Source organism: Leiobunum rupestre, chromosome 5 (assembly GCF_980474605.1).
Source record: "Leiobunum rupestre chromosome 5, qqLeiRupe1.1.hap1, whole genome shotgun sequence".
NCBI lineage: Eukaryota > Metazoa > Arthropoda > Arachnida > Opiliones > Sclerosomatidae > Leiobunum > Leiobunum rupestre.
In genome coordinates this window covers 33,214,120-33,239,680 of record NC_143388.1, presented here as the reverse complement: position 1 = coordinate 33,239,680, position 25,561 = coordinate 33,214,120, and the positions used below count along the sequence as shown (strand labels likewise).

At 30.9% G+C, this 25,561-nt stretch overlaps 1 protein-coding gene across 1 annotated transcript; it reads right to left on the bottom strand.

Annotated features, from left to right (window-relative positions):
- Window positions 1-1,222: 1,222 nt before the first annotated feature.
- Window positions 1,223-2,804, bottom strand: LOC149944208 (uncharacterized). Its single transcript, XM_090176303.1, has 4 exons — window positions 2,685-2,804; window positions 2,219-2,522; window positions 1,543-1,820; window positions 1,223-1,480 (listed from the first exon to the last, which is right to left on the bottom strand). Exons 1-4 carry the CDS (start codon window positions 2,802-2,804, stop codon window positions 1,400-1,402), a joined length of 783 nt encoding a protein of 260 aa, XP_090032429.1. The 3' UTR covers window positions 1,223-1,399.
- Window positions 2,805-25,561: the final 22,757 nt, after the last annotated feature.

Genomic DNA, 25,561 nt, shown 5'->3' with positions numbered 1-25,561 from the left:
ATAGTTTTTCAAAATGTTTTTACAAATGCACTCTATTTACTTTTAATTATTTATATTTTAATAATTAATAATTAATTATTATTATTAATTAGTAATTAATAATAATTAAGTAGATTTTTCAAAAGCATCCTAGAGATAAAGCGGTGGCACTGTACGAATATTCGTCTGCTTCTGAGTCAGTGAGTAGCTGAGTATCGCCATCTATGCTTTCTTGGGGAACTTTATCTACAAGCAGTGACGGCGATCCCGTGGGGCTCTGGGGCTCTAGCCCCCACAGGGAAAAACAAACGAGGGCAGAGCCCACACAGAAATAAAATTGAGGAAAAATAGTAATCAGGGAATATTTATAATCTCACTGCCTTTAATTAGGTCCGAATTCAGTCTTTTTAATGGCTTTAAAAAACGCTTGATGACTTAGGCCTAAGGTGATGCCTGCAGCCTTCGATATTAGACGCGAGTAGCATTAACCGTAAAATTGATTTCGATAGATTCGCCCAAACAGAAAATCGCCGCATCGTGTACCCTATTTTACCTAAAATACCTTCGTAAAGTATGTGGCCAAGAAAGGCTTAATTATCTATCCATGTACACAGATATTTTTCTAAAGATATCGATTTAACTTTTATTATCAATGTATTCAATGACGGATGAGATATAGAACACTTTAAAAAAAATATACATACTCTTAAAAATTTAGAGCTGTACATTTTCTTGCTTAAGTTTTAAGTATATGAATTTTTGGATAAAAAAAATACTGGTGCGTGCCCCCACAGAAATGTTTTCCGATCACCGCCGCTGTCTACAAGAGCTGCGATGATGGTACCAGAGTAAAAATATTTTGTAAATGTTTTTCCACATATCAAACCCGCAAAATGCAAAATGTAAAATTCAAATTAGTTTCCTAGAAATAAATTAAAACCACAACACCCACTTCTTGTACAATAAGTGGGTGTTGTGGTTTTAATTTATCTTATGTACAAGTGTCTCTATCAATTGTAGTTTCCTAGAAACTTAAAATGCAAAATGTAAAAATGCATTTTGACAACCCTGAAGATTCGGGAATCGCTCACTCGTGACGTAGATGAAAATTCTAAAGCTTGACTTTTAAAATACTAAAGCTTGAACTTTCCTGTTAAACAAAACCCAGTTTTTTTTTAAACATTTTCTTTATTTAGTTCAAAACACGAGAACACACTATTTTTTTGCGTAAATTACATTTTGGACGCGTTCTGGGTTTGCCGCGCAAAGAAATAGATTAAGAGTAAATATAAAACGTGTTACAACAATAATGGTAACGATAAATATACATAAAATGCAATGTGGTTTATTCAGTGGTGCCTAGTCCGTGCTTGCGTTCAAAACAAAGATAATTTGCTAAACATTGTTCAGTCAAAGTTTATCAGCCGTAGTAGCCTCCGTTTCCGTAGTAGTAAGGGTAGGCGTAGCCGTGTCCGTAACCTCCGTGACCTCCTTGACCGCCCTGTGAAAACATTTTCGTGTAAATTTTATGGATTAAAGAATTGTAAAGTGTTTAGGTTTTACATGGGTTCCGTAAAGTCCTTTGGAATAGCCTTGGTTTCCGTAACCGCCTAGGTCGTAGCCAACGTTGTTAATGTCGTTGTAATAGCCCTGGTTTCCTTGTCCATAAACACCCAATCCACCGTAGTTTCCAAGTCCACCGGTTGAGGTGTAGCCATTCAAACCTCCGTGTTCTTGTAAGTTAGACAATTGAGTTCCGTGGTTGTAAGCGGTATCCAACGCGAATGTTTTTTGGTTTGAGAAAGCCTTGGTATGTCCTTGGTTGTAGTTGACACCAGTACCTTTTTGAATTACAAAAAATGTTTTTAATAAGTAATCTGTTCTCTAGATCGCTTTTAACCAATATAGGAAATCTTTATTGACTTATAATATAGACCCTTCAATGTTTTATACTTATTTATTAGGGGTGAATGGAAAATCTTAAAATCAACTGAAAAATCCTGAAATTTAATGTGAAATAATTCCTTAAATCTAGAAATCAGGCTCTCAAATTGTAACCTTCCTTCGAAATAATTCTGAATTGTTTGGGATTCCTTGAAATGGCTGACCAAATTATTTTTTTTAAATTCACAATTTGGCAAAGCTTGAATATTTGGTGATCAATTAGCAGGATCCTTTTTTCGAGGTCTATAAAGACCACTATGGCACGAAACTCAACGAAATGATCAAAATCGCTTACCTTGATTGACTCCCTTAGCTCCTCCGTATCCATTTTGGTTGTTGTAAGCTTGGGTGTTGACTACGTTATTGATGTTCTTAACGCCTCCACCCCCGGCAGACCCCACAGCTTTATTCGCCGCTAATTTGACCCCTTGGCCACCAGCTCCGTAACCGGTCGACTGTCCACCTTGTACTCCGTAAGAAGCTATCCCATCCTGAGACCCGTAGCTCTGAGAAATCGGACTCCCAGCCCCACCGGAGTGGTATCCGATTTGGGCGCGAGTTACAGAGAGCAATCCTGATACGGCAATTATCGACAATATCTACAGAAACAATGAATAATCAATAATGTAACTTATAAATACGTGGTCCAATAAAATAGACGCGAAAATATCCTACCCTTAACATGGTCATCACTTTATTGAAATGGACTCAGTTCAGTACGAGACGAACTTATCCAACGACACCACTGAGCGACTTTTAACCTCCGTTTCCGTCGGAGGGTGAGGAGTTATTTGTCTTTTATACGGGGCGCCTTTGACTGTAGCTGCCGGTTGTTCTTTTAATTTTGGGTAATTGGGCTCTCGAATGACGCAAAATGACATTGGAATCGGACCCTTTTGCCGAAAAAATAAACGAGTGTTTAATTGGCGACAACGCTTTCATACGACATAAATTGGATATAAAACGCTTAATTTACCAGCGAAACTGTATTAGTTAGCCATGCTTGTCCATTTTAAAAAGTATATTTTTCGATTTCTAACGGGGGTTTCATAAAAGACCGGAACGCAAAGTCATCAAGTAATTTGTTCAGCTGGCGAAACTAATCACGAACAATTTTTTTTAATAGGGGTCTTTTTGAACGGCGATTGTATTTAGGAAATTAATTGGAAATCCACCCAACTGATTTTTTCAAAGTGTCGCGTAACTATTAAAACGTTAACCAGGCGTAAATTTATTGACAACCTTGCAGGGTTTCTCGAAGGTCAAATATCAAATATGGGGATTTTTTTGAAAATCAGAATTTACTAGTCATACTGAGTACTAGTGTATGGTCCTTAAAATATAACACCTTAATTAACTATGCTATTAATTAATGACTTTATTGGAAAGTTTAAACTCGCGCGATGAAACGCGTAGAAAATGAAATACCGCAAAATTAATTATTTTGTTGTGACAATTATATTGCTTAAGGCTAAATACAATAATTTTAGATTGATTTTGAGAAATTTGTGGTTTATTTTAATTATTATGATTTCTTTTATGACTTCATTAAGGTTATTTCAACGTTCAAAACTAACCCTGAACTAATTGAGGTTATTTGAAATAAATTTCCCATAATAAATAAAATGTGGGGAAATTTAATTAGTATCAGTGTACTGGCTCTTCCTATTCTTTATTTTTGCATAATAGATCTTTAATAACATTAAATTTATTTTAATTTTTAGAGCTGCTCATAATTTTATTATTAATTTTCACACTCAAAATTAACCAAATATGTTTTAAAATATACCGATCTTGGATTTCGTTTTATCAATAAACCAATTTGTTATGGATAATTGATTTAACAATTCTTTGTACAATTCGTGAAGAGCGAAAACAATGTGTACTAATCATAAAGAGTAAAAATCCCTTTGCACTTTTCATGAAGAAAGAAGTTGCTCTTTACTATTCGTGATGAGAGAAAATTGCTTTTTACTATTCGTGATAAGAGAATCTCTTTGCACTTTTCGTGAAGAAAGAAGTTGCTTTTTACTATTCGTGATGAGAGAAAATTGCTTTTTACTATTCGTGATAAGAGAATCTCTGCACTTTTCGTGAAGAAAGAAGTTGCTTTTTACTATTCGTGATGAGAGAAAATTGCTTTTTACTATTCGTGATAAGAGAATCTCTTTGCACTTTTCGTGAAGAAAGAAGTTGCTTTTTACTATTCGTGATGAGAGAAAATTGCTTTTTACTATTCGTGATAAGAGAATCTCTTTGCACTTTTCGTGAAGAAAGAAGTTGCTTTTTACTATTCGTGATGAGAGAAAATTGCTTTTTACTATTCGTGATAAGAGAATCTCTGCACTTTTCGTGAAGAAAGAAGTTGCTTTTTACTATTCGTGATGAGAGAAAATTGCTTTTTACTATTCGTGATAAGAGAATCTCTTTGCACTTTTCGTGAAGAAAGAAGTTGCTTTTTACTATTCGTGATGAGAGAAAATTGCTTTTTACTATTCGTGATAAGAGAATCTCTTTGCACTTTTCGTGAAGAAAGAAGTTGCTTTTTACTATTCGTGATGAGAGAAAATTGCTTTTTACTATTCGTGATAAGAGAATCTCTTTGCACTTTTCGTGAAGAAAGAAGTTGCTTTTTACTATTCGTGATGAGAGAAAATTGCTTTTTACTATTCGTGATAAGAGAATCTCTTTGCACTTTTCGTGAAGAAAGAAGTTGCTTTTTACTATTCGTGATGAGATAAAATTGCTTTTTACTATTCGTGATAAGAGAATCTCTTTGCACTTTTCGTGAAGAAAGAAGTTGCTTTTTACTATTCGTGATGAGAGAAAATTGCTTTTTACTATTCGTGATAAGAGAATCTCTGCACTTTTCGTGAAGAAAGAAGTTGCTTTTTACTATTCGTGATGAGAGAAAATTGCTTTTTACTATTCGTGATAAGAGAATCTCTTTGCACTTTTCGTGAAGAAAGAAGTTGCTTTTTACTATTCGTGATGAGAGAAAATTGCTTTTTACTATTCGTGATGAGAGAAAATTGCTTTTTACTATTCGTGATAAGAGAATCTCTGCACTTTTCGTGAAGAAAGAAGTTGCTTTTTACTATTCGTGATGAGAGAAAATTGCTTTTTACTATTCGTGATGAGAGAAAATTGCTTTGTACTATTCGTGATGAGAGAAAATTGCTTTTTACTATTCGTGATGAGAGAAAATTGCTTTTTACTGTTCGTGATGAGAGAAAATTGCTTTGTACTATTCGTGATGAGAGAAAATTGCTTTTTACTATTCGTGATGAGAGAAAATTGCTTTTTACTATTCGTGATGAGATAAAATTGCTTTTTACTATTCGTGATGAGAGAAAATTGCTTTTTACTATTCGTGATGAGAGAAAATTGCTTTTTACTATTCGCGATGAGAGAAAATGACTTTGTACTATTCGTGATGAGAGAAAATTGCTTTGTACTATTCGTGATGAGAGAAAATTGCTTTGTACTATTCGTGATGAGAGAAAATTGCTTTATACTATTCGTTATAATAAAAACTCGCTTTGTACGATTCGTGAAGATAAAAAATCGCTTTGTACTATTCGTTAAGATAAAAATCGCTTTTTACTATTCGTTAAGATAAAAATCACTTTGTACTATTCGTGAAGATAAAAAATCGCTTTGTACTATTCGCGAAGATAAAAAATCCCTTTATACTATTCGTTACAATAAAAACTCGCTTTTTACTATTCGTTACAATAAAAACTCGCTTTTTACTATTCGTTAAGATAAAAAATCGCTTTGTACTATTCGTTAAGATAAAAAATCGCTTTGTACTATTCGTTAAGATAAAAAATCGCTTTACACTATTCGTGATGAGAGAAAATACTTTGCCATTTCTCCAAAAAAACAGAAAAACGCGATTTGATAACGATTTCCAATACAATATTTCTTTTAAACAAACCCGTTATTTTAAAGCCGTAAGTCTGAAATAACGCAAACTATGTTTTCTAAATATAATATTTCCGAAAATTACTATAAACAGACTAAGTATTTGACAATTGATAAATGGCGTGCACGTTATTCCCCGAATAAACAAAAGTGTAATACAACAAACATGATAAACCGTTTTAGCGCAAGATCAATAAATAACTTTCAAACGATTATTTTAAAAACATATTCAACTTAAACAACTTTCCCTGTCCGTCGTTAAAAAGTGAATTTTCTTTTTGAGAAGACGGTCCGACCAAAATAAATGGACGGTTCACTTTCAAAGTAATTGTAGTGGTACATTTACGTCCCGTGGTTTTTCAATTTACGAGATCGCCCTGTTTTATTTTTGGAGAATATAAAGTTTTTTATTACTTCGCTTTTTGCAATGTTAGTCTATTTTGGATCTTCTGCTTTAGTTTTTGACCTCTTTTTAGAGTTATAATATTATTTATCTTGTGGCTATCTCTTACATATATATTGTAAAGGTTTCTGTAAAGGTAATTTTTTCTGCTTACATTTCGTGAAGATTTAAACAGTCGATAAAATACACCATTTAAAATATAGTTCACTTTCTCCCTCGAAAATGTTTTGAGTGAAGCACGTCGTACGAGGAAATTGTGCTTGATATAAATAGAATTCATTTTGAACCTTAATCAGAATGGGATTTAATTTTTAAATTATTTTTGAAGTACGACTTTAGGAAAAGTATTTTGAATGACATAATATTGATATTAAAATAATGCAAATTTTTAGACTCTAAAATTATTAGATAAATTAGGTTTATTACTGTAAATTGCTTAAAGGGAATATAACCTCAGGAATTTCAGAAAGGGTTCCCATATCGGTAGCCCCCCCTATGACTTTTAACATTTATCGAGCTGCGTAGTGGTTTTTTGTTGCGTTAATTCCTTAAATTGTTTGAGTTTTCGGTAAGGAACGCGTTGGATGTTGTATTCTCATTCACACTTAAAGCTTATAATAATAATAATCATCATCAGCTATGTTGTAATTCAAGGCATGCATCAGATTTATGGCCCGGTGTACCGGTAAGATTGAAACCACACCACCGGAGGTCTATCATCATTATGCCCTACGCCGGCGTCCACAAGCCCGGACAGGTGACAAATCCACCATGGGTAGTAGTACCCTACTACTGATGGTCGCACCTTCGACGCGAGCCACTCAACCCAGCAGAAGGTGCAGCAATGGGTGGACCAATCCCCACCTCGCACACAGCAGTTGGAAAAAGAGCGGATGCTCTGGCAACGCCGGCCGACACCCCACCTAGGAAGGTAGAGAGCCAAGCCCATTGGAAAGAGCTCCTAAAGGGGAATGGCAGGCACACGGCAGCCCGCATAACCCGGCACAGCTGGCACCGGATATCCCGGCGGAACTCCAAAAGGCCGGGAGATGGGTCCGCCGTGCCCCACAGCAGGCTACCCAATCCGCCGAGGCGGCCAGTTTGCCCGGACCCTCTTCGTTAGCCTGGGCCAAAGCCCAGTTACCAGCCCACACCGGACCGAAGCCGGAGGTGGAGATAGGACCATTTGGACGGAGCTAGCATCTCCCAGTGCGCCACCGCCCGTGACGGGTTACAAGAGCGGGACCCCGACTCCCCGGTAAAGCCACCAGTTATTGAACACTCCGACCCCTTGTGGGCCTGTAATTCAAGGCAACAAAATAATCCCTAGTTAACTAAATAATAATAATAGGATGGTGATGGCAAACTCTCCACGCCACCATTACCGTTAACCCCCGCAAGTATTTATGGAAAAAGGGTAACCGAAGTAGTCGAAAGAAAACTCCCTTTAACGAATAATTTATTCAGTTTTTAATCAGGTTTTCGGATTCCTACTATCAACCCCAATTGTACTGTCCTAAATTTTAACCCGTGAAAATATTGAGGGGCTAACCACTTCCCTTAATCGGTGTACACCCTAACTGTAATGATTACGTATTCTTCTGTAATCTTTTGTACTCATTCGTAATCCCGTAATCATTTGTAATCTTGGGTTGCCTGTGTTCTCATCGTAATCATTCGGTACTCATCGTAATCATTTGTAATCTTGTGTTGCCTGTGTTCTCATCGTAATCATTCTGTACTCATCGTAATCATTCTGTACTCATCGTAATCACTCTGTACTCATCGTAATTATTCCGTACTCATCGTAATCATTCTGTACTCATCGTAATCACTCTGTACTCATCGTAATTATTCTGTACTCATCGTAATTATTCTGTACTCATCGTAATCATTCTGTACTCATCGTAATCACTCTGTACTCATCATAATCACTCTGTACTCATCGTAATCATTCTGTACTCATCGTAATCACTCTGTACTCATCGTAATTATTCCGTACTCATCGTAATCATTCTGTACTCATCGTAATCATTCTGTACTCATCTTAATCATCTGTACTCATTGCGTAATCATGTGTACGCAACTACCCATCTGTATTCATTAATAATAATAATAATAATAATAACTCTTTATTTGTTCTCCGTGCGAGGTATACAGTTCTACACTTCCACAGCCAAGTCACAAATGACTTTTAGGCAACAACCACAGACAGGCGGATGTTTAATATATTTAACACATCATAAATAAATAAGTAAAAATATGAATAATTGTAAGTAGTTATACAACATAAAAAAACCATGACAATAAAAACATATACAGTACTGATCATTATGGCAATGTATATTTGCACTATTTGTTATGGGATACCATATATTTGATTATTTACTCGTTCTTTTGCCAGTTTCTTAAATTGAGTTACTGTTTTAGTCTCCATAGTTATACACTCATTGAATAGTTTTACTCCTTTATAAAAAATTGAATTTAGTTTTTTGGAAGTTTTTACTTGTGGTACTGTTAATAAATTTTTACGTCTAATATACGTTTTGTTAACATTATTTAAAGGGAAATTGTTATGATTATAAATTGTTATAGATTTGAATATATGTATCAAACAACAGTAGTCGTAAATTTGGTAAACGTTTACTAATTTTAAATTAGAAAATAGTGGTTTTGATGGTGCTATATAATCTTTACGAGCTATTGATCTTACAATTCTTTTGATTACGTAATCGGTGTACAGGCAAATTCTTACTGGTTAGCCCCTCGGAAAATATACAGACTGAGCCCCGCCCTCTTGGCGTACTGTTATCCCCACACATTTTATGGTTCGTAACCTTACATATAATGAATTAAATTACTTTTTAAAATACACGTGAACGTATAAATGAATTGATAGAATTCTTTATACGTCCAAGTGAATTCTGTCCCAGAACAATTTGCCCTCGAATTTGCCACGCTTAAATATTAAATTTTAAAATTAACGTTTTTTTTGTGAAAATCCCCGTTTATTCCACATAAGGGTATATTCTTTTGACTGCGCGGGAAAATGTGGATACATGTCCTTGACATAAACGCTCGTTGAAGCAAAACCGCACCTTTTTTCTGCGGTATTTTTCACCCCGAAATAGCCGTACCAGTGAAATCGTATAATTTATAATCCTCATTTTCCATCCTCTGCCGTTTTTGTTTACGGGTGTAATGAATTGAAAAAACAAAAACTGAAAAAAAAATAAGAATTAAAAACCAATCCGCTAGGCTTTTTCGATTTTCAAGGGTAAATATGCCCTACATACGTAAATCAAAGGGTATATAGCATGAAGGTAGCCATCAATACGCCTTCGTAAAGAGCGTAATTATTAGTTTAGAAATTGAGTTCGAGGAAATGTTTTGCTACCTAATTTATATATATATTATGACGGTAATTAGCTTTCGTGACTTCACTCTCCCTTAGTCAAATTTAGATTAAAATATTTAAATTAGATTTGCCTCGTATCTCGATATGTGTTTAATTGTGGTACTTCGGATGGTTCAAACGATTTAGTTTATGGAATTTATGAACTGACTTTCCTATAGCTACTTTTAAAAGTTTTTATATTTCAAAATAAAAATTATTAAACTTTTATTAAAAATATTATAATTTTTAAATTTCCTTTAAAACCACAGTTGCTTTAACATCTTAACCAAAATAATAATATATAATTAATTTTTTCCCAATAAATAAAAATAGGAAAACTGTAAAATGTAAAATATTTAAATCTTTCAAGGAAATTTTCACATTAAATGATATTTTAATCCTTAAAACTCTCAAGTTATACATTTAAAAATGGTTTTTATTTGGATTTTGTATCATTTATAAATTTAAATATGTCTTTGGTTTTTTGTATTGAGTAGTTTATACTTTTTAAAAAAGGTCTTTCGATTTCGTTTTGTATCATTTATAAATTAAAAATGTTCTTTTGATTGATGTGTAATTTACTAAGAAAGAGATACGAAAAATAAAATGAATTGAATATTAGGAAATGCTTTTAAACAGATAAAAACCACCTTTAAAAACTTATTTGAAAAGTAACGTAAAATTAACCAAAATAACATTACAGATTATTTAAAAAAATTATTTATTAACCAAAATAAAAAAATTATTTACTCTTTCGCTAGGTTAAATTTAGATATAATGTTGCGTAGCTAACATGAAAATAATTATATTACACCTAAAATAACAAACAATACGTGTTCACCGTTACCCCAAAAAAAACCTAAATTTCCAATAATTTAATTTCCCTTCAATATTCTCACAAGTAATATGAGCATTATTTAAATTTGGTATCACATTGTGACTTATTTAGCATGTACAAATTCCCTTTTCCCCAAATCTCACGACCGACGTGAAAGTACCCAAACTTTTCCTGGTCCCCAGATTACATCTACACGAAATCGGCATGCGCATCCAAGAATGGAAAGGTTACCGATACATAGACGAGGGCAACTTCCAAATAAAATTTAGGTAAACGCCTATTTATAAAATATTCGCAGCCTTCGTCCGTGATTTAGAAAGCGAAAGACGAATGGCAGTTTAAATGCGAAACACGTTCCGAAATGGGGAAGCAGGCATTCACCCCGCCTTCCATTGTACACGAAACTCGATACGCTAAAGAAGCAGGTAGAAAATATATTTTTAATATTTTACCAGAACAATCAGGCCTTCGCGCTAAGTAAAAAAAATTAGAGCACGAGATATTCAATTTAAGTCGCTCTAATCAAAACAGTACGCGTTTCAATTTAATTTCTTCATTTTTTTTGGAGGAATTTTTAATTCGTATCTTTGCAAGGTGGGGCCGTTGATTTTTTTTGATACTGATTTATTTTACTTTCTTTATTTGTTATTCATAAGGGTTTTACCCTAGCCTGTATTGATTTCAGATGACCGATACGAAATTATAAATCTAAATTTGTGCTTTTTAATTATAAAAATAATCAATGTATTACTATATTTTTAAAGAAAAATTTAAATTGGTTTTATTAATTAAGCTACCCCTTTTTTATAGAATTTGTTTGTTAAAAAATTTAATTGTAATATTTTTCTGATCTCCTAAAGGTATTTAATCATTTATAAAAATTAAAGATTTAAATTACGAAGAATTGAAAAAAGTAATTGTATTATGTATGTACTATTATATAAAAATTATACGTTCATTATGAAGTAAGTATTTAAAACTTTAGTAACGTATTTTGGAAAATAAAATAAGAAATTATTATGTTGGTTTAATTACCCTTAAAATATTTTAAAATTTTAATTAATATTCATATTCTTTGATCTATTTTATATAGGTTTCAATTGTACGTATTTAAAATTTCAATAACGCATTTGGAAAATAAAAATATTTTTTTTTGATTTAATTACCTTAAAAATATTTAAAAAAATTTAATTAATATTCCATTTCTTTGATCTATTACATATATTTCAAATTTCAATAATGTATTACGAAAAACGAAATGAAAATGTTTATTACTATTTTGGTTTTATTTACCATAAAATATTATCTAATATTTAACTGTCTTGATCTATTTTTAATTAGTTTCATTTTTATTATATAAATATAGAAGTGGGTAATTTCAAAAAAAGTAATTAAAAATTTGAGTAAAAATGGGTTTGTGGAAATCTCCTGGATCGCTTAAGAAGTGGACCATCGTTGAGAGACTAGCGAGGATATACGTTATCTTCAAATCGTGGGATGTTGTAAAATCCACCTTTTAATCTAACGCTGTTGGAAGGAAATGTTACAAATTTTGCCACAAATCTTCTAAAATGGTGTTTCCTCCATTTTGAGTTGGATTAGATATGATATACGGGTCATTCGGACTTCACAAATATCACCATTTCGCTGTTTTTAACCTACTTACTTTTTTTCACCAATAAGGAATTTCTCTAATAAAGCCAAAAACTAATAGAATTTGTACGTGCAAATTCTGTTCCGCTTTCCAAGGTCTTTTCACCTCTTTTATAATTTCTGAATTATTATTATTATTATTTAGTTATCTAAGTTTTATATATTAATATTACATATAATTTCTGAATTCTTATTATTTAGTTATCTAAGTTTTATATATTAATATTACAAAAGAAAATATTAATATTAATTATTTGATAACAATATTTATGAATTATAACAAAACTTTTATCCTCCTTATCTGATTTCAAGACAATCGGTTTTGTTTGAAAAAAAATTGATAATAATTTTAATTTAAATATATTAATATTAATATAAAAACAAATTTATTTTACACGCCAAACCGATAGTCTTGAATTCGGTTACGGGTTTGAATTATTTCTATTTGAAAAATAATGTTCATAAATAATTAAAATCAGTTCTAATTTAATAAGTATCGCTGGAAACATGTAAATTCAAAGGCTCCCTTCTAATTTTTCCAAAAGATGATTCAGATCGAAATATACATCACATAGCGAGTTTTTAAAACTATTATTTCGAAAAAATATAATTTATAAATCATAAAATATTCTATGGCAGTAGCCCAAGTGGTACAGCCGTACCAGGGCCCCCGACGGTATATTACCGTTGGATAGAATCCTATTGGGTCGAATTCCCTATGGATCGAATCAAAAAATATACTTTCCCAATTGATCGAATTCTAATTTTGTAATTTTGTAATCCCAGGTTAGGTTAGGTTAGGTTAGGTTAGGTTAGGTTAGGTTAGGTTAGGTTAGGTTAGGTTAGGTTAGGTTAGGCTTCATGCTTTCACTTGTGAGCAAACAAAAATGTCGGTCGAATGAGATTCGATTGAATGAGAATCGACCCAATGGACACCGACCCAATGGGACAAAAGCCCCCCGACCAGTAAGTGCGACAGATCCTGATATATTTTTATATTTTACATTTATGAACATCTGCGGTTTGAAAACCCGCGAATGTAAATGTTTCATTTTGATGGCAAAGATGGATTTCTGCTATTAGTTCTTTATAAAACCGATAGATGGCAGTACGATTATCAACCCCTGATCAATCTAAAATGGTACGCCTTCAAGCGAAAATGTCAGGAGGGGGAGGCATTGTGTCCTCTTGCCCTTCCGGTTGCTACGCCCCTGGCCATCCCCTAAATCAAGTGCAGGTCCGATTTTAAGCGCTTCACGTTTAAAAGATAATTAGAAAGATCAAATCATTTTGCATAAATCATTAATTTTGAATTCTTAAACGGAATTAAATTTTAATGATTGTTTGTGGTTCTGGATATTTACGCGCGAGTCGGATATGCGTGTCCTGTAATCAATGCCGCATCCTATTTGAAAGCATTAATGTCAGAACTAGGAGCGTAAACTTAGAAATTATTCGATATTGAAAATGACCCGCTGACATAGTTCTCATCGAGTTTTCAAATGGACTCTAGATATTTCGCGCGCGCTATATTCAGATAATTTACGAAATGGTTTTTCTTAATTAGTAGAATGCTTATTAGCGGTTTCGTAGCAATTAAATCTGCCCCTTCACTTAGACGTCCTTTGACATCAAATTCGAACTTAAACCGAAAAAGAAAAGTTACCTCTTTATTTACATCGTCATTATTTTAATGCTCATGCTATTAACCTTCTTTTCAAAATGATATTTTTAGGATAATAATTTTATAAGCTTACATTGACTTCGTTGTGATTTCTAAGATTTGGTTAATTTTAATGAGTTTATTAATGAAACTACAGATTTTCCCTTATTTGGAAGATCAGTATTGTACGGACTAATTCTTTTATTTGTCACCAGACGTTGACAAATGTTTAGTTTCATTATAAATAACATAATGGATATAAGTATGACCCTAATGTTTTAATGCTAATTTTCTAACCGAACTTTTTTTCTCTACACTGACACTCTCCTCAGCTCTGGTTTGGACTAGCAACCAAACTGAGTAGAATATTATCATCCTTGGCATTAATCCTAATACCATAAGTAACATAATAACAATAAGTATGACACTTCCTATAGTTTTAATGCTTATTTTCATAACCTTTTTCGACACTGACACCCTCCCCAACTCCAACAGGGACTTACAACGGAACTGAGTAGTGTATTGTAATACTTGGTTTTAGTATATTTTCGCTGGGGCATATTTTAGACACTAGGGGGCCATGTGCTGAGCTAAACGTTAATTACGAAATTATTCTGAAAATTAGTTGAGGGATATCTTTTGTTGATTGTCATACTTATATTATTACGTTACTTATGGTTTTATTCTAAATAATTTTCCTGTTGTTATAATTATTAAATACACAAAAAATACTATATTAATATTACTGTACAGAATTCCGACACAATTTCAAGTTTGGCGAAATTCAGAAATATTTATTACTTATGAAATCCCAATTGAATTTGACATCATTTGACATAAAAATATGGCTAATCTTTTAAAATCTAAAAATAAAGTGGAAATTACAGAAAATCAAAACAATTCAGAAGTTTCTGACCCCGTAATCCATTAATGATGGTTCATAGAGTAAAATGAAGCTCTTGGCCGTATTTATAAGGAAAAAAATAATTGTTTAACTTAAACTATCCCCAAGCTCTATTTTTTGCGTTAAAACAAAACATTTGGTCCCATAAAAAATGTACTCGCTTGTAAACTATATAACTAACATCAGTTCAGTGTTGCAATAAATTACAGCAGTCGAATTTCCTTAAACGCTTGCCATTTTTACAAGACAATAAGATTCTCCTTAAGTATTGTCATTAAACCGACATATGAGACGATAATATACACAAGTTTCCTCGACGTACTACGCTAGCTTGTCAAGTTTAAGTATGTCTCGTTACAAATTCAAAGTAAATTACAAGATTTTCAAGAAAAGTTGTAACTTTCTCAGAATTTTAATACCGTTCTCAGCGTTAAGTGACTGAAACTGAAATACTACGTTGACAAAATTTACTCGTGAGATAAATATTGCCTTACTTCGTTCAAAAATTGGGTATAAAAATTGGGGGGAAAATCGAATGGTAATTAAGACGCCGTTAGCCATACGAAAAAGAGGGAAAATGGGTTTTAGAAAACGTATTTCCCTTTTCAAAAAAACGAAGCAGATTTAGAAGACGAGTGGTATTGATCTTCAACTCTTGATATATTGCTCGACGGGTTTTTGAACCTTTCCATTTCTGGAAAAAACATTGAAAATAACTGGAACAAAATGTAGTTTTTAAGCCAGACTACAGGGTGTTTTAAAAGAGGTTTTTTCTTTACCTCCAGTTGATCCTTTTTTGCTTAAATCTGGGAAAGTAAATTTGGCGCAGAAGTGAAGCGACACTAACGTCTTGTTGATTTTAAGTGATTTCGTTGATGTTTTGTAACGAAGTACTTGGAGCCAGACAGTCTAATATGGCCATTACAGCTGCTTAACTACCCGTTTTTAACCCGTCTAGTCGTTTGACTCGTTAGATATAAAATTAGGGTCCTTTGTTATTTTTGATATCCTAAATTTAGCATTTTCAGTTTTTTATCGTTTTAAATGACAAACATTTCTTAACTAAATTTAAATCGGTTTCTTAGCCTTAATTGATTATTTGGTCTTTTGCTCAGGAACATATAAATATAATTTTGATATTTGGGGAAGAATACAATAAAAGCCTCTTTTTCGTTCAAGCTGAACGTTTCTGATTTAACAATTACAAAATTGAATTATATTTTTCTTATTAAGCTGAACCTTCCTCTATTGCTTTAAATATTTTTATAATTATAATATTAATAGTTAACGAGATATAAGGTCCTAAATAAAGGGTAGCTTGGGCGCTTGCCCAACTTGTTTAGCTCCGGGGGTCCGAATTAAAACGTAATAACTTAATTACTTTTAAATTTAAAATTGTAAAAATTATTTTAAGCACTAGAAAAGAAGCTGTTCTACACTGAAATATTAATTTTATAAGTTAAAATACAAAATTAAAAGAGTTCAGCTTGAAATAGCGCGAAAGTAGACAATGGCCACTGTAGTCTTCCCCCTTAAGGCCGTTATTTTTCCACTGCATTTTATTAAGATAAACTGTGGTTGTTTAATTTAAATCGTTTGATTAGCATCAAACGTTTAAATTTATTTCAACTGCTAGGTTTAAAAATAATTGGTGCCAGTATACTGAAAAATACGCCCTCACTTTTCTAATTGGAACCTATTTTGAATGACCTTGAAGACATGATTCAAAGTCAACCTAGTCATACACTATGATGAGTTTGTCCTGATAGTTTTGATTTTGTATCGCAAGTAATCTCTAACTAGTTTATTATCACTTCAGCCTGATCGTTTGGATATTTTTACTTAATTAGGACCTTATTGTTTTTGGTGATTATTACATCGGTTCAAATAGTGCTCGGAATTGTTTATTCATTATCCACAAATTTTCCGATTTATTTAAAAAAACGTTGGTAAAACGAATATCATTTTAACTTATTTAATTATGTTTTTTACGCAACCAAGCATTAATTTGAATAAAAGTGGTATTTATTTAAATAATTGTTTGTTTTATTTAAATAATAGGTTTATTCACCTTCGATTATTTAAACATTTTACAATTTTTATTCAACTATTGGTTATTTAAATAAATATTATTTAAATATAGCCGAGCTTATTTTATTCATGGATAAAAATTAATCGACTGCCGAACACTAGGTTCAAATCAATTGTACCTAAATTTGGAGGACCCACGCTTTTCTAATGAGAACCTAGTTTCTAAATCTACTGATTCTTAAGATAATTTTTGAATGACCTTGAAGACATTGTTCAAGGTCATTGATAGTTCAATTGCTCAACGACCGAAAACTTGAAATTGGTACCAAAAACAGATTTCTTATTATTAAACCCTGCATCATTTAATAAATTACACCCTGTATGTTTTACCCTAAAATATTTCTTCCAATTTCAAAATAACACTTTTATCACTGTACGTACGCCACCAAAATTCAACTATATTTAAAAAAGGAATCGTTTAGAGAGAAAATGTGAACGTCACACGTTTTAATCCTTTTCACTTCAATCTCGATTTATCGTCGTTCCACTTTTCCCCGCCACGTGCGCCCCTTACCTTATTAACTCGCTTCTAAATACGTCATTAATATTAATTCTTGTCGAATTTCCTAATAATTGGATAATTTTCCATCACCTTTTACTTATTTTGGGGAATTCAGTTTTAAAAGTCGTTTATTTCTTGAAGAGGAACAGTTATTCAAGGTCAAAAATAATGTAAACTTTAAATTATATCATACATTTTTCTACTTTTCTCTATGTTCCTATAAAATAGAAAGGTTAAAAACCTTTGACCTTTTTCATGGTGTCATAAGCCCATGAACTTTAATGTTTATGGTGGATCAACGAATTTCACATTTCTTCCGCTAGGGATGATTGGCGCTAGTTACGTTAAAAACCAATCGTAGCGCGTGTTAGCCGACGAGTCATTTAAGTTCATACTCCCCTTAAGCCAGTTTCAATTTTACGTGACGCTTCCGCCATTTTTGATATTTAGAAATCAAGTTCATGATCCATTAATTAATTCGCCTTTTTAGTTTAAATAGAGTCACGTGGCAGAAAACACAAAGTGTCTGCTTAGCAGACGAAAATCCAGCAGTTAAGTGAAAGAGCTAATAATGAAACACCTACTGGTTAATCGGTATAAGACGGTTTTAACATTTTAGACTAAACACGTTAGTTGAAAATAAAATGTTACCTTATTTTAATAATACTTTTTACGAAAGAGCTTTCAAATTAAATATTTTAATCAAGAAAATGTTTAAAGAAATTGAAATAATTTTTCAATTGTTTTATATTCTACTAAATATCTTTACTAATTAAACGGTTTAATAGAACTACGCTATTAATTCGATTTAATGATGATAGAGTATATATTATTTCCAAGATAAATGCATGAATGAAAGTATTTTATTATTTATAATTATCATTCACACGTCATTAATGATCTTCTTAATCCTTCTTCGGCCATTTAAAAATAATGTATCATTATGTATTAAATATATAAATTTGGTCGTGAATTAAAATTTATTTTTCAACACTAATTATACGTCTATGAAATAACAACTATTTATTCCTTTGAAGATATAGAACTGCCCTATTTTTGGTATCCAATTTTTATAGTTCCAAGTATCAAATGACCCCATTTGCTAAACTTAAAGATAACCTTACAATTAATTCGAACAAAGAAATTTATTAAATTTCTCAGAATTTATCTGGGTTGTTTTAAACTTTTTTTGGAAATAATATACATTATTTTGCGTTTTTAGTAATAGATTCTAATTTGTAGAATTATAGGAAGTATAAACAAAGTATAACTACCATTATAAATTTACTGGCGCTATTTTTAAAAATGGTTTTAATAATTTTTACATTTTTTCATATTTTTGTATTTGGTTAAATGTAGAGCAATTTTCTCAAGCAAAAAATAAACTATTATATCCAGAACATTTAAAGATTTTTATTCTTAATAAATACAAAAAACCCGTAAATGATTGGGTTTTTCAATGGCGGTGAATGACCTTGATAATGATAGAAAAATTACTCGAACTTTTATGAGTAAACTAAAATTGATTTAAATTAGAAAATTTCAAACGTATGAATTGCGAAATTCCCTGCAAGCTTTGGAACGTATATGGGTGATGATGTGGAAAATTGTATTGATATTATTGAATGGTCGAATACTTTCTCAATGTGCTTTGCGTATCTCTAAAAAGTTTTTGAAAATATTTTTGAAAAGGATTTACAAGGTCAATGAATTTTTACGATAGTTTTTATTTGAACATCAAATTATATTATAATTTTTTTCGATTGACTTAAACTCCGAGGGGCAGGTCACTTCCTTGATTAACGACGCACCCCTCAAAAGATTAAATCCGATTTAATCGTGATTATTTTGATTAAATTCAATTTAATCACGATTAAGTTGATTAAATCACGTTTAATCATGATTAGAATGTTTAAATCTGATTTAATAATGATTAAATGATTAAATCTGATTAAAATGAATTAATCTGTTTAAAATGATTAAATACTGATTAAAAAATTATATCGTGATTAGTATGATTAAATCGTACTTTCGTTTTGATTTTAATGATAAATTCTCGATTTGACCGATTATATTGATTAAATCGTGATTAAAATGATTAAATCGTGATTAAAATGATTAAATCTAATTAAAATGATTAAATCCTGATTAAAAAGATTAGATCATGATTAGAATGATTAAATCTCGTTTAAATCGTGATTAGATTTTCTAATCTTGATTAGATTTTTTAATCTTGATTACCTTGATTTAATCACGAACACCCTGATTTAATCACGACTACCCTGATTTAATCATTTTGCTATGATTAGACGCACCCAAAATTGAAGTGACCTGCCCCTCGTTAAACTCGAAAGTATATTATCACTATAAATATCCTTTTATTCCTTGACGTATTTTAAACTCAAAATGATAAATATAAAAAAAGTTGACGGATCTAGAAAGATTTGAATCATGTGAAAATTGAGTGCCAAAACGGATGTTACTTTTCAAATAGTTTTGTCGAAATCCCGGCGGGCCAAATCAGTAATTAGCCTTCTTTTTCTGGATCATCGTAATTAATTCCGTACCCTCCTGTTGTTTAAATTCAAATCGGATTTATTTTTTTTATTTGAAAGGGGAATATTTATCTTGGCAAGCATTTGCTCGGGTTATAAAAAAAGTGGTTTTCTATGGGGCCTAAACAGAGGCGCAGAGGGTGACCCAAATTTAGAAGCTACTATTTGTAGTTCCCCAGAAAAATGTTGATCGGCGTTGAGGAGTGAAATTACGGGTCCAAATAAGGTGTCCAATAAACCGGATTAAAATTATATACCTTTTATTCGAAATTTATTCTTGGGTTGTTGTTATTTCTTTGAATCTAAATAACACCGTTTTCCATCCATTAAATTGAGTCAATGGATATTTTTTGCAGATACATTTTGTATTATATTTGGATAATAATCGAACCTATTGTTATTCGAAATTACTTACACTGAAATATCTTTATATATTTAGTTTTCTTTTTAAAATAGATTTGATCACCATTTCAAATTAATTTAATAGATTTTAGGCTCCAGGCGATTTAATTATGATTGAATGATTTGATAATTCAAACAAGCCGAAGTAGTGTCACTTCTATAATTAATCTCGCTTCATTCCAGTTTTGGACTTTTGAATTGAATTCTTAAAAGAGTTATTTAACTTGTTTAAAAATAATTGAAAATTATTGAAATTAATAAACAACGAAATTTTCTTGCGCACAAACTTTAAAAAGTTTATTAAAAACTGGACCGGTGTTACAGTCACCTTTGTGGTGACATTTTTAAGATATATTTTATTAGTTTCAACTTTTAATTATAAAATAAACGCTTATTTTTAACTAATAGTCCAAAAACTATAAATTTTTGCATTTAATTGCTCTTGGAAGAAGTGAGATATATTTTGGATAGAATAGGAGTTTAGGTAAAATAATAAAATAAAGAGTCTAGATACTTCATGAAGTATCTAGACTCTTTATTTTATTATTTTATTTAAATTCTAACGCCATGACTCTTAAAATATTTCAAATAAAAGAATAGGAGTTTATTGTAGAGGAAATACAAAGTTCGTACACTTATTGCACCGTGTTTTGTACAACAATAAATTAAAATTAATTTTTTTAAATAACTGCAAATACAAATTAAGATAAATAATTAAATTTGAATAATGACATTTAAATTTCAGAATAATGGCATTTAAATTTCAGAATAATTACATTTAACTTTCAGAATAATTACATTTACATTTCAGAGTAATTACATTTAAATTTCAGAATAATTACATTTAAATTTCAGAATAATTACTTTTAAAATTCAAAATAATTACATTTACATTTCAGAGTAATTACATTTACATTTCAGAATAATTACATTTAAAATTCAAAATAATTACATTTACATTTCAGAGTAATTACATTTAAATTTCAGAATAATTACATTTAAAATTCAAAATAATTACATTTACATTTCAGAGTAATTACATTTAAATTTCAGAATAATTACATTTAAAATTCAAAATATTAACATGAAAATTTCCAAATATTAACATGAAAATTTCCAAATATTAACATGAAAATTTCAAAATATTAACATGAAAATTTTCAAATATTAACATGAAAATTTCAAAATATTAACATGAACATTTCCAAATATTAACATGACAATTTCAAAATATTAACATTTAAATTTCAAAGTAAGCAATTTAATTTAATTTTCTATAAATATAAAAATTAAAATTTGGGATTTCCTACAATCTCAATTTTTAGATTGTAACTATAGCAGATCATTTTATCCCCCAAGAATCTTAACGTTTACCTCATTTTGTCCAAGTCCTATTTGGCACTTAGTTATGCCTCTTTCAGATCTCAGATTACGTTTCTTTTTTATACGATTGAAATAACAATTCGAGATTACCACTCTCGAATTACTGGGAAGTTAATAAAAAAGAGCTATAGCAAATTACTAGTTTTAGAACTTCACGGATTAAAATTGAATATAACAAAATAAATAAATTATGCATATTTCGATACAATTTAAATATATGTTGAACTACCGGTAATTTAGTTATTTCTACATAAGGAAGACATGATTTCCTGTATTTACTTTTAGCAAACTGATCTCAACTATAAAAAATCTAGACCATAGAAATAAAAGTAAATTATATAAGTTATTTAGCTCAGCCGGACATAGCAGTTATACATTCCATATTGACGATTTGTATCACATTTGTTATAAAGTTGAGCAGCTCTCGAAAACAGTATTATAACTGAATTGAAGAAAGGAGTTGAAAAGGAGGTCAATAATTATTTTAACTAATATAAAAGCTACCCTAAAAATGTTATCATTGTTTTCATTTCACAGAACACTCTTATTAACCATTTGTTTTAACAGTTCAATGTTTCTTTATAGTTCAATTAAATTGATAATTTTTTTCCGAAAATAAGGGTTTGTGGGATAGGAAAACACATTGTTTGAGGCATACTGCGAAAGATTTTCCTTGTAAATTGGATTTAACAAGCTTTACTTTAAAGATTGATTTGAAGGGATATTTTCCTCGAATTTTTCGCCTTTCGGCATGAATAAAAAACTATCAGCGAAAGTCAAATCACACGAAAAATCGGTCTATATTTAACCACTTAAATTTAAATCTGTCAAATTGATGGAGTAGATTTAAAGGGTTGGAAAAATACGATTTTGAGTTGTTGTGAAATGTCCCATATTGTAAGTTTCTTTTACATTGACGGTACGCTTAATGCGTCATCCAGGTGCTTAGCAACGTTGCATAGTATAATGCAATAATTAAATTATTTTCAATTCGGAGATTAATTTATTTTTAATTCTTAAAATTATTTATTCTCAATTCTTAATTTATTTTAACCTCTTAAATTTATTTATTCTCAATTCTTAATTTATTTTCACCTCTTAAAGTAATTTATTTTCACCTCTTAAAGTAATTTATTTTCACCTCTTAAATTAATTTATTTTCACCTCTTAAATTAATTTATTTTCACCTCTTAAATTAATTTATTTTCACCTCTTAAATTAATTTATTTTCACCTCTTAAATTAATTTATTTTCACCTCTTAAATAAACTTATTTTCACCTCTTAAATTAATTTATTTTCACCTCTTAAATTAATTTATTTTCACCTCTTAAATTAATTTAATTTCACCTCTTAAATTAATTTATTTTCACCTCTTAAATTAATTTATTTTCACCTCTTAAATTAATTTATTTTCACCTCTTAAATTAATATAGTCTTATATTATATTATATTATATTGTATTATATATTAAATTATATATTATATAATATTATATATATTAATTATATATACGCATTGTAACCCGGCCACCTGCATTAAGGGCTTCAAAAGTCGCATGATGACTTAGGCCTAAGGTGGTGCCTTGGGTATTAGCCTAGCTGATTATTATTATTATTATTAATAATAATAATAATAATAATTATTATTATTATGTTTTAAATTAATCATTTGCACAATCAATGAAATACCGTTACTTTACTGTATACAAAGATTTGTTTTAAAAATTTAACAGTTAAATCAGTAAGATGAATTTTCGTAATTGCCTATTACAAATTTGAAAATGGAAATATAAACAATATTATATGATAGTATTGAAAATAATAAAACGTAAAAAACCAAAAACATTATATGTGGTCAAATATATACATGGCCTTCAATTTTTAAAATATAAACCATATAACAAAATTATTTCCAGAATAAATAAAATAAACAACAATAGACTTCTTACGTGTCGCGATAAAAACAATGGTCAATATATTTCTCAAGTAGGTCAATTAAACCGAGTCAATGATATCGGTGGCAATGACGTTAGTTATTTATTTTGATAGATTAAATTCATCTTTGCGTATATTTCTCAATTCGAGAGGGGGGGGGGCAGATTAATCGGCAAATATGACTCGTCTCTTCGCCGGGGGGGATTAAATGAGACGAAATTGGGGTAAAAGTGTGGTCTTCGTGACATGGATATCGAGGGATTTCGTACCAAAATGGACCTCGAGAATAATATACGGTGCAGTCGGGGACTATTTTTAGCGAGGTACCTGTTCGTGCGAGTCCGAGAGGAACAATAAAATTATACCGTGCTTGCGTTCATTGATGAAAACGCAGCGTCACTTCAAAGTACCTTTTCCCGGATATACTCTTAAGATTCTGTGGGCGGAGGAGTAGATGACATTTCTTTGGGGGAACTTCGAGTCTAATGGGCACGATGGGGAAGATGTCCACGAAATTAGATTACCAGAATGGCGCCTGTATTTTATGTTGTGTGTCTTTTTCTGATATTTTCATTTTTATTCATTTAGTTTTTACCTATTGTTCCCGAGATATTGTAAGTACTAGTTACGCGGACAATCCCCGAAAAATTGTAAGAATATGCACGTAAAATTTCCAAAATGTTATAAAAATTTTCATTGTACGAAACATTGTAAAACATTTCACGTGAAATCCCCCAAAATTCCTCGAAATAATGTAAGAATTTTAAAGTACAATCCCAGAGGATTTGTAAGTACTAAATTCGCGTACAACCCCAGAGGATTTGTAAGTACTAAATTCGCGTACAACCCCAGAGGATTTGTAAGTACTAAATTCGCGTACAATCACAGAGGATTTGTAAGTACTAATTTCGCGTACAATCACAGAGGATTTGTAAGTACTAATTTCGCGTACAATCCCAGAGTATTTGTATTTTGTAGATAATAATTTCGCGCACAATCATAGAGGATTTGTAAGTACTAATTTGAAATTTCACGTACAATCACGGACGATTTGTCAGTACTAAATTCGCGTACAATCACAGAGAATTCGTAAGTACTAATTTCGCGTACAATCATAGAAGTACTAAATTTGTAAGTACTAATTTCCCGTACAATTACAGACGTACTAAATTTATAAGTACTAATTTCTCGTACAATTACAGACGTACTAAATTCGCATACAATCCCCCGATAACTTATTAGTATTTTTTTTCGCGTAAAGCGCAAGAAAGTAAAACGACGCAAAACAAAAAGAGGATAAAATATTGAAATAGTTTTGGAATACTTTGTACTTATTACATTACTTATGATTACATCAAATACTTCAAATTTTAAATAACCGTCCTTCGGACATAAAATATAGCCTCGTTTATCTAATAATGTCTTGTTTGTGTACAATAATCACTCTATTATTTTCGAAACAAAGTTTTAACTTACAATTTGACGAGTATTAAAAGGAGAAAATGATTATGGGCAAATCATTGCTGTACGTGTTTCCTAAATTTACGTTCGATTATAATAAATATACGTTGGTTTCGGCGTGGCATTTCCAAAAGTAAAAGAACTTAAATAGACGCAATTTTGGAATGACCTATAATTTCGAATCTCAAAATCTTTACAAATAGAAAGAACATATCGTTTGAGGATGTATTTTATCCGTAATTAAGATGGGTAATTGAGTCTTAAATTTGAAATTTTATATTTCCTTATGCAAAACGAGACTATTTTGATTTTATTCGCTTGGTACAAAGAATGTGATAACGCCTTTCTATCTTTCCTAGCAGTTCAAATAAATTCCTCTCCATATTTAAAACTGATAACTTTTTCTAAAGATGGCTCGTAAATGTGTTTCGACATGGTATGTGACACACGTTACAAGGTGCTATATTGGGGACGATTTAAATAGCGAGCTACCATTTTTAAACTTAAGGAAACATTTTCTA